At 39.0% G+C, this 11,925-nt stretch overlaps 4 protein-coding genes across 4 annotated transcripts in view; 1 reads left to right on the forward strand and 3 right to left on the reverse strand.

Annotated features, from left to right (window-relative positions):
- The window catches only part of malt2 (MALT paracaspase 2), an 11,138-nt gene extending 10,248 nt beyond the window's left edge, over positions 1-890 (reverse strand). The window contains exons 1-2 of the mRNA XM_037674674.1: positions 724-890; positions 330-496 (exon numbers count right to left, since the gene is read on the reverse strand). Of these exons, the coding sequence (XP_037530602.1) occupies positions 330-496; positions 724-860 (304 nt within the window). The 5' untranslated portion in view covers positions 861-890. The remainder of the gene's footprint in view (positions 1-329; positions 497-723) is intronic.
- Positions 891-1,704: 814 nt separating this feature from the next.
- Positions 1,705-4,984, reverse strand: mrpl54 (mitochondrial ribosomal protein L54). The gene is made up of 3 exons (XM_037674675.1): positions 4,777-4,984; positions 4,489-4,645; positions 1,705-2,253 (listed from the first exon to the last, which is right to left on the reverse strand). Exons 1-3 carry the CDS (start codon positions 4,901-4,903, stop codon positions 2,121-2,123), a joined length of 417 nt encoding a protein of 138 aa, XP_037530603.1. The 5' UTR covers positions 4,904-4,984; the 3' UTR covers positions 1,705-2,120.
- Positions 4,985-5,086: 102 nt separating this feature from the next.
- On the forward strand, positions 5,087-8,559 carry fam32a (family with sequence similarity 32 member A). Its single transcript, XM_037698119.1, has 4 exons — positions 5,087-5,209; positions 6,067-6,211; positions 6,844-6,897; positions 8,383-8,559. Exons 1-4 carry the CDS (start codon positions 5,136-5,138, stop codon positions 8,449-8,451), a joined length of 342 nt encoding a protein of 113 aa, XP_037554047.1. The 5' UTR covers positions 5,087-5,135; the 3' UTR covers positions 8,452-8,559.
- Positions 8,560-8,913: 354 nt separating this feature from the next.
- Positions 8,914-10,597, reverse strand: fh (fumarate hydratase). Its single transcript, XM_037698118.1, has one exon. The coding sequence runs from the start codon at positions 10,557-10,559 to the stop codon at positions 9,060-9,062; it is 1,500 nt and encodes a 499-aa protein (XP_037554046.1). The 5' UTR covers positions 10,560-10,597; the 3' UTR covers positions 8,914-9,059.
- Between the last annotated feature and the right edge of the window lie 1,328 nt (positions 10,598-11,925).

Below are 11,925 nucleotides of genomic sequence, written 5' to 3' on the forward strand. Positions count from 1 at the left end.
TGGGAGGAAACCGGAGTACCCGGAGAAAACCCACGCATGCACGGAGAGAACATGCAAACTCCACCCAGAAAGGCCCCCTGAGATTAAACCATTGAACATTATTTCTAAATTTAAAGAAAGAAGTAACAAGTTAATGTCTATAAAAATATAAAGTATTAGTTTATGTTAAATAATCAAATGCACTGGTCATTTAAAGTAGTGATAACAGTAAAATTGTTTAACAGCTTAAGTTAATCTTGCATCTTTTAGTTTAGAGAGTTAAAGGGAAACTTAAAAACCCAGTTGTGAATCTGTTTGCAGGTGTATATGACGTGTCTTCTTGAACTTACCCGTGGCAGTGAGGAACTGCACAGCTTCTCGATGGTCAATCTTCCTCAGGTAGTGAAGGAGGAAGTCCAGGGTGCAGTGGCGATCAGAGAGCCATGCCAGAAGAGTTCGTGCAGGACTGCCTGCAGAGTTCAACACCTGAAGGGAGCAACTGGTCAACTCCTTTTCACTGAAAAGGATGTCGTTTAGTGTCAGAGGAGTAAAATAATCAATAAAACATGCAAAAATATCTCATACTATGGGGAACAAACCTTAACACAGATAAAATTAACATAGGAAAATATTCACAAGGCTGACTGGTGTAAAAAAAAAGAGAATTTGATTTATTTATTTTTTTACAATGTTTTTAATCATCTGTACAGACGTGTTCCCTTCGTGGTGCATTCAGGGAATCACCTGCAGCGGAATTGTGGCTGCTCGGCCACAGCGCTGGCTAGTTGTCTCCATCCACAGGTGGCGTTGTCCAACATATTTGACAGCTTGTTCAGAACTTCTCCACTGAGACTACCCATGCTCATTTTCCAGTTTTCCATTCTCGGTTTTACTTTTTTCCAATAATCCAGAAGATCTAAACAGACGTAGATATAAAAGTAAAACTTTATGCGTTAAAAATCAAAAAAATAATTGTGATCTCACACATAAACGCGCAGCAGGAATTACAAAAACAAAATAGAGCAGAAACAGTGATATGAATGACCCCCTCCACTTCGTTTACGAGCCTGACAATCCACAAAACAATAGTCATAAACACAACACGACCCTGTGTTTCTCCCCCGCATTCCAACTTTATAAAAATCTGCTTGGAGGCACACACGCCATAAAACAAGCAAAAATCATATGGATTCATACACGCAACCTAAAAGCGTAATCAAATAAAAAAAATAGAATCAAAAATAGAAAACCAAACTCCTGGGAGATCGAGTTTTACAACCTGCGCAGCCGCTTCCGCCATCAACGAGAAAACTTACCGAATCAGTTAAAAAAAAAAAAAAAAAAAAAGTCCGAGCAGATGTTTAAATCTCAAACTCCGTCGTCATTTTGATTGCGAAGATGTCCGACATACTTTTTCTCTGACGTTCTTCCAGTTTAACGTGATTTTCTTCCCCAAATGCGTCGCTTCTCATTTCGGTTCCTCATTTTCTTCCATTCTCGCAGAGCACGCTCATTTGCATGCGTCGTCATGGCAACGACACTTATCGACGCCATCTTTAAAAGTGGTTATGTGCCGGAAGTGGTCAATTAATGGTGGAAAAACGTTTATACACATTATGTACGCATTTCCCCCATAAAGTTATTCAGTTGTTTAAATAAATGTTATTTAACAATTAAAACCTTATATTTTTTAAAGTAACTGTACACAGAACTTCATTTTGACATTATTTTATTTGTAATTTAGATCTGCAATGATACAAGCCAGGTAATTTATTTAGAAATAAAAATTAGATGTCTTTACTAAATCTAATGCAGACTACAGTATAATGGTCTTGTTCTGGTCTACATTTTTCTTCTTCCAATACAAAACAGCTTTGAAACTTGGCATCATGCAGTGTTTCAATTTTACATTTTAACTGAGGTTTTGCATTTCAATTACATGTAAATAAAAAACCAACAACTTGAAACAGTTCCACTACACAGTCACTATAGCATAGATTCACACGACCCTGTGTGTGACTTATGACAAAGAGCTGATTTTAACATTTGACCATGAGTCACGTCACTTTCGCTGTCATTTCAGTCCAGAACGTGAAGACTCCCAGTGAACTGAAAGAATCTGCAGCCCGGTCCTTACAGGTCTAAAACTTCTTCCCTTTATGAAGTCTGTTGTGATGCCAAATGTTTTCTTTCCTGAGACGTTTCCAGTACTCCCAGGTATCAGTTTTCAGCTCGTGGAGTTGTGCGGGCGGCCCCAAGTTCAGCTGGAACAACCTGAGTGAGTCGTAAAAGAACAGCCATGAAAACACCAGAACATTTACAAACGAGTGCTTCAAACTCATGTTCCTCCAACTCTTCAAGAACTGATGCGTCTCTTACAGTGTCAGCTGAAATACAAAGCAAACAGAGGAAATTCTACCCATTTCACCTAATCCCCCCCCCCCCGTATCTGTGTTCTGCATGAGCGATATCCAACACCGCCTAAAACCTACAAAACTGCAGCAATAATTGTAAGAGTAACAAAAAAATTATAAGGAATTTATTAAACGTTATAAATTATTATGAAACACATTATTCATGTTCTTTATTATGCATTGTATCTCTTATTAGTCCATAAATTGAGACTTGTCAGTTTCAAATTAGGTGTTGATAATTACACCCTACTTAACAAAAAGCTTTCTTGAATCTAATTTGAAAAAATAAATAAACAAGTCTCAACTATCCTAAAAAAAACTAAGAAAATTTGAGTAATTGTAATCTTTAAAAATCTTTATAAGGAACTTCTGTAGAGATTACAGGCTTGTTTTCCTGATTACTTTAGGATTCAAAAAAGTCAACACAGAATAAATATGAAAATTGTCCCATGAACTCTTTTCTGGTTACAAAACTTTCTTTTAGTTTGATCATTTATGAAGATTAACTTTAAATTTAAAGTATTCACTTGGCTTCACTTTTTTCCACATCTTATGTTACAGCCTTATTCCAAATTGGATTGAATTAAACTTTTTCAGCAAAATTCTCACAATATACCATTATGACAATATGAAAAAAGATTTTTTTGAGATGTTTGCAAATTTAGGGGGGGGGGGGGGGGACAACAAAAACTAAGAACTCACATTTCCCGGTACGTAAGTATTCACAGTCTTTGCCATGAAGCTCAAAGTTGAGCTCAGATGCGTTCTGTTTCTACTGATCATCCTTGAGATGTTTCTACAACTTAAATGGAGTCCACCTGTGGTAAAATCAGTTGACTGGACTTGATTTAGAAAAGCATACGACTGTCTGTATAAGGTCCCACAGTTGACAGTGCATGTCAGAGCGCACCAAGCATGAAGTCAAAGGCAGTGATTCCCCTACCATTATACAAGCAGGGCGCCCCTTCTCTGTTCTGATGAGACAAAGATTGAACTCTTTGGTGTGAATGTCAGGCGTTGTGTTTGGAGGAAACCAGGCACCGCTCTTCACCAGGACAATACCATCCCTACAGTGAAGCATGGTGGTGGCAGCATCATGCTATGGGGATGTTTTCCAGCAGTAAGAACTAGCAGACTGCTCAGGATAGAGGGAAAGATGAATGCAAAAGTTTACAGATAAATCCTGGATGAAAACCTGCTCCAAACACTCTTGACCTCAGCCTAGGGTGACAGTTCATTTGTCAGCAGAACAACGACCCAGAGAACGTGGCCAAGAACTCAAAGGAGTGGCTTCAGGACCACTCTGTGAGGGACCTGGAGGGGCCAAGCCAGAGTCCAGACTTGAATCCCATTGAACATCTCTGGAGATCTAAAAATGGCTGCACAGACACATACCATCCAACCTGATGGAGCTTGAGAAGTTCTGCAAAGAAGAATGGGACAAACTGCCTAAAGATAGGAGAGCTCAGCTTGTGGCATCATATTCAAAGACTTGAGGCTGTAATTGGTGCCAAAGGTGGATCAACAAACTATTCAGTAAACGCTGTGAATACTTGTGATTTCTTAGTTTTCTAGTTTTAATTTGCAAATATCTCAAATCTTTTTTCATGTTGTCATGATGGGGTATTGTGTGTAGAATGTTGAGGAAATACATTAATTTAATACAATTTGGAACAAGGCTGTAACATAACACAATGTAAAAATGTGAAGCACTGAATACTTTCCAGATGCACTGTACTTCTGGCATCAACAATTTGATTTCCAGTTGTAGGCTTGTACTGAATGTGATTTTTGTCCATTGCATTCATAAAACTTTCCCTTCTCATTTTGACACAGCTACAGGCTGACTTTTTGTGTTCATACGATGTGGACACAATATGGCATGTCAGGCGCTACACAGCTGCTGTGCTGACTGGGGGCAGAAAAGAAGTCATCCAGCTGTGAACGTATATCATATAAAAACAAAACCATTCTATGACCCTCATGGTAACCTTGTTTATGGGGTTCAAACTAAAAAGAAGTTTCAAATTATGACGACAGAGCACAAAATTAAATGTAAATAAATGGCAGATATAAAAGTCATATGTGCACTTACCACTCAGGGTATTCCTCAAAAGGCTTCAGTTTAGGGTCGTCTCCTTGTTTAAAGATGTTGGCCCCCACTGCATAGGATGTAAGTTTGACTGGATCTTTACACACCTCTGGACCCTTCAGTTCTTCTTTCATCATGCCTTTCCCCTTTGATTTGACCACTGAAAAACAATAAAAGTAAGTAGTCAGACGATCTAGGTTTAAAGTAATAAAATGGTAATAATACAATAACAACACTCACCATTTAGTACACATTATAATTCATAAAATAAAAAGACGTGTCCTTTCTTACCACCAACGTTTTTAGAAGCTCCGCATGTTTGTATTCTGTATATGTTCGCCCTGCTCAGAAACATCGCAACGTTGCTTGCGAAACATTTTGTTGACTGCGCTCTCAGAAATAAACTGTAGCCAAACATTTCTTTTACTTTGCTGAGTTCCTATTCACACAGCACACCATGCTACACTTTGACTTTCGTCCTTTTCCGGTTTTTTTCCTCGCATTTGACTGTTTCAAGGTGAAGCACTGCCACCGTGTGGAGGGGAGGAGACACTGCAGGTGTTTTCTCCGCTTTAACCCGACAGGTGGCGGTAGTGTGCAGTAACGTGACTAAAACAGAAGAAGAAGACGAAAGCAAAACATTCTCGAAAATGTCTGAGTACGATAAGATCCAGAAGAGTGCCCTGAAACTGAAAGGCGTCGATGAAATGTCAGCTGGCAAAAAGTGAGTTTTGTATCAGAATTATTTAGTAATGATAGATGAAGTAGGCTTCACGAGTCAAAAGTCTGTCATGATGACGATAAGCGGAAAAACGCTACTGTTAGCCTGTATGCTAACAAGACATTGGTGTTTACGCAACACATCAAGTAACACAATGCAAATATTTCTAAGTGGGAAAATAATTACTGTATAGCAAAGAAATACATTCGTATTCTTAACGCTGTTAAGGGTAATATGGGATTTCAGAAAGGGCTTTAAACATGGTAATTAGCATAAAAGGGAAAAACATGTTACTGCACGTAGGCTATTGCTGATTTATTTTTTAATGAACATTGTTTGAACAAAGTGTCAAGTCTTTTGACACCCATGTAAGTAGTTTACTTTAAAATATAATGTTTTCGATAAAGACCAAAAATCAATTATTGTATTGTTCAGTTTTTACACACAGCAAGCATTTAAATATAACTTTGGCAAACGTAAACCTGCTTTTAATTTAGGAAAAGCTGTAATGTGACAATCCATTGTAACTAATTATTGTCAATATACTGGCAACTGTAACTATTTTATAAATGTGGACACATTTTTGCCTTAAATAATAACAGACCTTTGACACATTGTTGTGTAAAAGCTTTATACTTGACTAAAAACAAAGTACCATACTTCAGATTGAACTCAAGTATATTTTAAAATAACAGGCATGCACAGTATGATTATTGGGTCACAGAGTACTTGTTTAAAAACAAGTTGACATATCTAACACACAGGAAAAGAGAAAAGCTTTTAGAAGTTATTTATAAAACACTCACAAGTGGCTCTGATCAGTTGGACTACCTACATATTTTATTTTGACATTTTTTTAGGAAGAAAAAGAAGAACAAGGAGAGTAAGCATCGCATGGAGCAGGTTGTGACGAGTCAAAGTGATGATGAGGTGAAAACAAAGAAAGCTTATGTTGACAAAAGGACACCAGCGCAGGTTGCTTTCGACAAGATGCAGGAAAAGAGGGTAAGATTTGACCTTTCAAAGTTCTAGGTAATGTAAATGAGTTTGAAGGCTCAGCTTGAGCAGAAAAGTAAACTTTAGGGACTGTGGAGTTAGTTTTTCTTTCGATTGCTCCGTTCTGTATGGGTTGCCACAGTAAGTTAACTTGAATGAAAGATTTGGCAGTTGTTTTACACTTGATGCCCCTCCTGATGCAACCTGGGCTCGAACCGATAGCCTCAGGATTACAAAGCTGCTGCATTTAACAGCTGAGTTATCACAGTTCCCTTAGTAAATCTGAATCTAAAGGCGCTCATATATAAAAAAAACATTACAGGCTGCTTTATCGGGATAAGGTAATCTGTGTCAATCAAACCATTTTGCACTGGTCGGTAGATGATTAACGTGTGTGTTGTTTTGACCTTTGTCATTACATTACCTATCATATGAATGGCCAAAATCAGTCTGCAGCAGAACAAGCTGCAGCTCAGAAACCTTTAATGTTTTATCATCTTAGTTGTCTTTGAAACATCTCTCCAAACTGACCCAAAAAAACCCAACATGTCATTGTTTCGAAACAATGTGTTGCTTAGTAAAAATATTTATAAATGTAAACTGTTCAATTCATATCTTTGATCTAAATTCCTGTTTTGCAGCAAATGGAGCGGATTTTGAAGAAAGCATCAAAGACTCACAAGCACAGAGTTGAGGTGAGTCTTACCTTACGTGACGCGTTTCTGCTCGTAGTTCACTTGTAGAACTGGACCCTCACTCGATTAACTTGATCATAAGTTGCTATAAAACTCTTTCAGTTCATCTAGATCAGTGGTGCTCAATACGTTGATCGTGAAGTACCGGTCGATCACAACTGCATTATGGGTAGATCGCATGGCATTTAAAAAAATTAAGACGTCAGCCTATCATCCATCGTCACTATTAAATTTGTTACTTGACTGACATACAGGGCAGCCAGTCAGAGCCCTCATTCTCTCAAACCAGGTCTCAGAGTGAAGAATTTTGGGGAAATTTTTATATTTATTCTTATTTATGCCCCCCGGTCAAAATCTTTGTGTGAGAAGTCGCACATGCGCACTACAGGTGGCTGCAGTCCAAAGTTTTTCTGCACTAACAACAGTTATAATAAATGGCAGCGAGCAGAGTGTTTTTGTGCTACTCACTCTTTTTCAGCATGTAGGAGCAAAACTAATAAAATCCAGGGTCCAAAGAGACGTCAGTGTGTTCACCAGTTTGGACTTTACTGTCATGCAGACTCTGCATGCACAATGAATGCAGCTGAGCCCGGCATCAGGGTTGCCAGATAAATTTAAAATGTCTTATTTACCCCCTCCTTTTCTGTGCACATGTTCAACAAACACAACACACAACTCATCTTAGGATATCTTTACTCCGACAGTATAGGTCAAAATACTATCATTTTAAAGCCACAGTACTATAGTTCATTTATTTTTCTGGCAACCCATCTGACAGAGAAAATAAAGCGTTTTTCATGTAAACCGGCTTATTTTTATTTTAATATCCCCAATAAACATTGAAAAAACACCAACATTTCCAAAGGTTGTTCTTGTGTAAACGGGGCCTTATAGTCACTTTGACGTGGTCATTTTAAAAGTAGCTTGCATGCTGAAAAAGTGTGGGCACCCCTGATCTAGATATTATTTTATCCTGCAGTTAAATTTTTGGACAATTTTCTTCCCAAGGTTATTTTTAAGTGTTTTGAATTGTCATTATGTATATGTATTATTATTATTATTATGACCTCTCAAAGTGGCTTTAAACATCTGTTAAGTTCATGGCAAAAACCAATGCAGACATGTTCCTGTTTTAGTTTTCTACACCTCCTTATAATCCAGCTGTTTTTTCTCTACTTTTCCTTTTAATTATCCTTTTTAAATACCATTTTATTTTCATTTGCTAAAAAAACAAATAATAAATTTGTACGCATGTTTTAAGATTGTCTACTGTTGTCATCACTCTTTGTTAAAAATCAGGTCTCTCTTGTAAATGAGTCCCCGAGGCTCAGTGGGATTAACCTGTCTAAATAAAGGTTGAACGAATGTATGTTTTAATCTTATAGTATGTGTATAGGTTATCTGAGCGTAAATCGTGAAAACTGTTAAATTTTTATTGTAGATTTGAGGAAAATTTTTAAAAATACATTTCTGTTATTGTTACAGGATTTTAATCGTCACCTGGATAATCTGACGGAGCATTATGATATCCCAAAAGTCAGCTGGACCAAGTAAAAGAGGAGCAGATATTCACTTTTTTTTTTTGTACATTTTTTTTTAATAAATGCCAAGTTTGAACTAAATTGGCGTTCATTTTCAAGTTGCAATTCTGTGTGTGTAATAAAGAAGTATTTAATGTTTTGTAGGATTTTATTTTCCCTTTAGACTGGTTTCTAATTATACCAGAGCTGGAAAACAAATCTGATCACAGCACATTCAAGTTGAAATAAACGTTTCATTGAACTGTGACAATATGTAAGTTATAAACCTTAAGACAAAAGGTGCTGCAAACATCTTGTGATGGATCAACGATGACACAGAAGATAAAATTCAAATTCAGTGTGAAACACCTTGGTGGGGAAACAGTTGTGATGTACATTAATAACTTAATGCCTACATCACAATGGTGTTTCACTCAGAGGATGGTCTATACATTTAGACACCAAAATAATATCAAATAGAGAATTTTCAGGGACTTTCATTCAAGATTGTTAAAAAAAATTTATAGAAAAGAAAATTTATATTTATTCAGTTCAACAACTGATTTATTCAGAAATTCTCTTCTCGCTGTAGGAAAGAGGTTTTATTTTTTTTGTAGTGTAGTGTTCTCAGGTTTCCAGACTTCACTTTGGGCCCAGCATCTCACTTGGCTTCACCCACTGGTCAAACTGCTCCTCAGTCAGATAGCCCAGCTCCACGGCCACGGCCTTCAGCGTCGAGCCCTTCTTGTGAGCCGTCTTGGCTATGGCGGCCGCCTTGTCGTAACCGATGTGAGGGTTGAGCGCAGTGACCAACATGAGGGACTCGTTCATGAGCTTGTTGATTCTCTCCGTGTTGGCCTGGATTCCCACCACGCAGTTGTTGGTGAAGGAGACGGACGCGTCGCCAAGGAGCCGCGCGGAGTTGAGCACGTTCTTGACCATCATGGGCTTGAAGACGTTGAGTTCAAAATGTCCGTTGCTGCCTCCAACGGTGACCGCCACGTGGTTCCCCATCACCTGGGCTGCCACCATGGTCATGGCCTCGCACTGGGTGGGGTTCACTTTGCCAGGCATGATGCTGCTTCCGGGCTCATTCTCTGGTAAGATGAGTTCCCCCAGTCCCGAGCGAGGTCCTGAGCCCAAGAAGCGGATGTCGTTGGCGATCTTCATCATGCTGACAGCCACTGTGTTCAGGGCTCCACTTAGCTCGACCAGGGCATCGTGAGCAGCCAGAGCTTCAAACTTGTTGGGGGCCGTGATGAACGGCAGGCCTGTGAGCGAAGCAACGGTAGAAGCTACTTTCTCTGCAAAGCCAATACGGGTGTTGAGTCCAGTCCCGACTGCTGTACCTCCAGCTGCCAGCTCGTACACCCTGGGCATGGCAGCCTTCACCCTCTCTATGCTGTACTTCACCTGCTGGACATAACCTCCAAACTCCTGTCCGAGTGAGAGCGGGACAGCATCCTGGGTGTGGGTGCGTCCAATCTTGATGATGTCTTTGAACTCTTCGGCCTTGGCAGCCATAGCATCGTGCAGAGTCTGCAGACCAGGCAGTAGGACCTCATGGACCTCTGTGGCCACAGCAATGTGCATGGCAGTGGGGAAGGTGTCATTGGAGCTCTGACTCTTGTTGACATGGTCATTAGGATGAACTGGATCCTTGGAGCCTAGTTTCCCTCCCAATATCTCAATAGCCCTGTTGCTGATCACCTCATTGACGTTCATGTTGGTTTGAGTTCCTGATCCAGTCTGCCACACTACCAGAGGAAAATGATCATCCAGCTTACCAGCTGAAACCTCATCTGCAGCCTGAATGATGGCATCTGCTATCTTTGGGTCGAGTCCGTAGTCCTTGTTCACCTGAGCAGCTGATTTCTTCAGGATACCAAAAGCCTTGATCACTTGGAGGGGCATCCTCTCACTGGGTCCCCCGATCTTGAAGTTCATGGTGGATCTGACAGTCTGGGCTCCGTAGTATTTGTCAGCCGGGACCTTGAGCTCACCAAACGTGTCCCGCTCAACTCTGTACTCCGAACTGGCCATTCTGGAGGAGCAGATTAGGAGTTTCGAGTTGCCTTGGAGTTTTTGCAAAGTCCGGAGGTGGCAGTTAAACTGCCGAACGCTTCTAAAAGAGCGGAACATGGCTTCGCATTAGAGGTGAATCCGGGGGGAGGTCAAGGCAGATTTCTATATTATAACCTGTCATTGGACGAGTAAGAAACCGAACTGCAAGCCAGCCAATCGAAACGTAGAAAAGGAGGGACTTCCGCTGTGGCTGGCCTATCAGGTGACGGCGACCAGACATCTACATCCGGTTCTATGAAGACGTTCAAAATATCGTGTAACTGTGTTTCCGGTGTGAAACGGCAAAGCTTTTACCTGAAAAATAAAATTATTTTTACTAAAATTTACAATTTATTAAATAGTCTATAAAACAAACAATTTAATTAGCAGTTATGATAAAATGTAGATTCAGTACTACAAATGAGAAATTTGTTATTGCTTACAGCTTTATTGTGTTATAACATGAGACCAAGTTTTTTTAACAGAGCAAATGTAACTAGTTATAAGTTAAAATTTATTCTAAATACCATGTTTTATGCCTTTATAAAGAAATAAAATACAAGTAATTTAGTTCTTATCTTTACCTATTTGGATCTATGTATTGTATCCTGTGTCATTTGCTTGTTTTGTTTTTGCTATACAGCACTTTGGTTGGCCTTGTTGCTGTTTTTAAGTGCTTTACAAATAAAGTGTGTTATAAATAAAGTGGTATGGTATGGTAATAAATCCTGAAACACTTAAAATGTAAATGTTTATAATCATGGTTGGGTAAGATATTAAACTAACTAGGGCCTTCTCTTACTCCGCTCTTGTTTCCTGGAATATCTTGCAAAAAGATGTGAAGCTTTGGACCTTGACCTCTCTAAGTGGTTTTAAACTTGTTAAGTTCCTGGCAAGAACCAATGCAGACATGATCCTGTTTTTAGTTTTCTACACCACCTTATAATCTGATTGTTTTTTCGTATTTTGTTGTTCGTTTTCTTTTAATTATCCCTTTAATTATCATTTTGTTTTCAGTTGTATATTTAAGTTTATATATATATATAAACTTAAATTTGTATGCGTCATTTGTGAATGTCTACTGTTGTCACCACTCTTTGTTAAAATCAGGTCTACCTTGTAAATGAGTCCTTGTGGCTCAATGGGACTAACCTGTTTAAACAAATGATAAATTAAACTAATCACAAATTTATCATTAATTTTACAAACTGGATTCCAAAAAAGTTGGGACACTAACTGTTCAATCGTCTTGGGCCTTCTTTGTCGCACCTTCCTCTTTATGATGCACCAAATGTTCTCTATAGGTGAAAGATCTGGACTGCAGGCTGGCCATTTCAGTACCCGGATCATTCTCCTACGTAGCCATGATGTTGTGATTGCTGCAGAATGTGGTCTGGCATTATCGTGTTGAAAAATGCAGGGTCTTCCCTGAAAGAGATGACGT

Source organism: Nematolebias whitei, chromosome 3 (genome assembly GCF_014905685.2).
Source record: "Nematolebias whitei isolate Nwh7 chromosome 3, NemWhi1, whole genome shotgun sequence".
In the NCBI taxonomy this organism is placed as follows: Eukaryota; Metazoa; Chordata; class Actinopteri; order Cyprinodontiformes; family Rivulidae; genus Nematolebias; species Nematolebias whitei.

Coding starts and splice junctions, on each gene's coding strand:
- mrpl54 (XM_037674675.1), bottom strand. CDS start 4,903: ATGTTTGGCTACAGTTTATTTCTGAGAGCGCAGTCAACAAAATGTTTC. Junction 4,646..4,776: donor AGCTTCTAAAAACGTTGGTG/GTAAGAAAGGAC, acceptor ATTGTTTTTCAG/TGGTCAAATCAAAGGGGAAA. Junction 2,254..4,488: donor TTTGAGGAATACCCTGAGTG/GTAAGTGCACAT, acceptor CGACTCACTCAG/GTTGTTCCAGCTGAACTTGG.
- fam32a (XM_037698119.1), top strand. CDS start 5,136: ATGTCTGAGTACGATAAGATCCAGAAGAGTGCCCTGAAACTGAAAGGC. Junction 5,210..6,066: donor GAAATGTCAGCTGGCAAAAA/GTGAGTTTTGTA, acceptor ACATTTTTTTAG/GAAGAAAAAGAAGAACAAGG. Junction 6,212..6,843: donor ACAAGATGCAGGAAAAGAGG/GTAAGATTTGAC, acceptor CCTGTTTTGCAG/CAAATGGAGCGGATTTTGAA.
- fh (XM_037698118.1), bottom strand. CDS start 10,559: ATGTTCCGCTCTTTTAGAAGCGTTCGGCAGTTTAACTGCCACCTCCGG.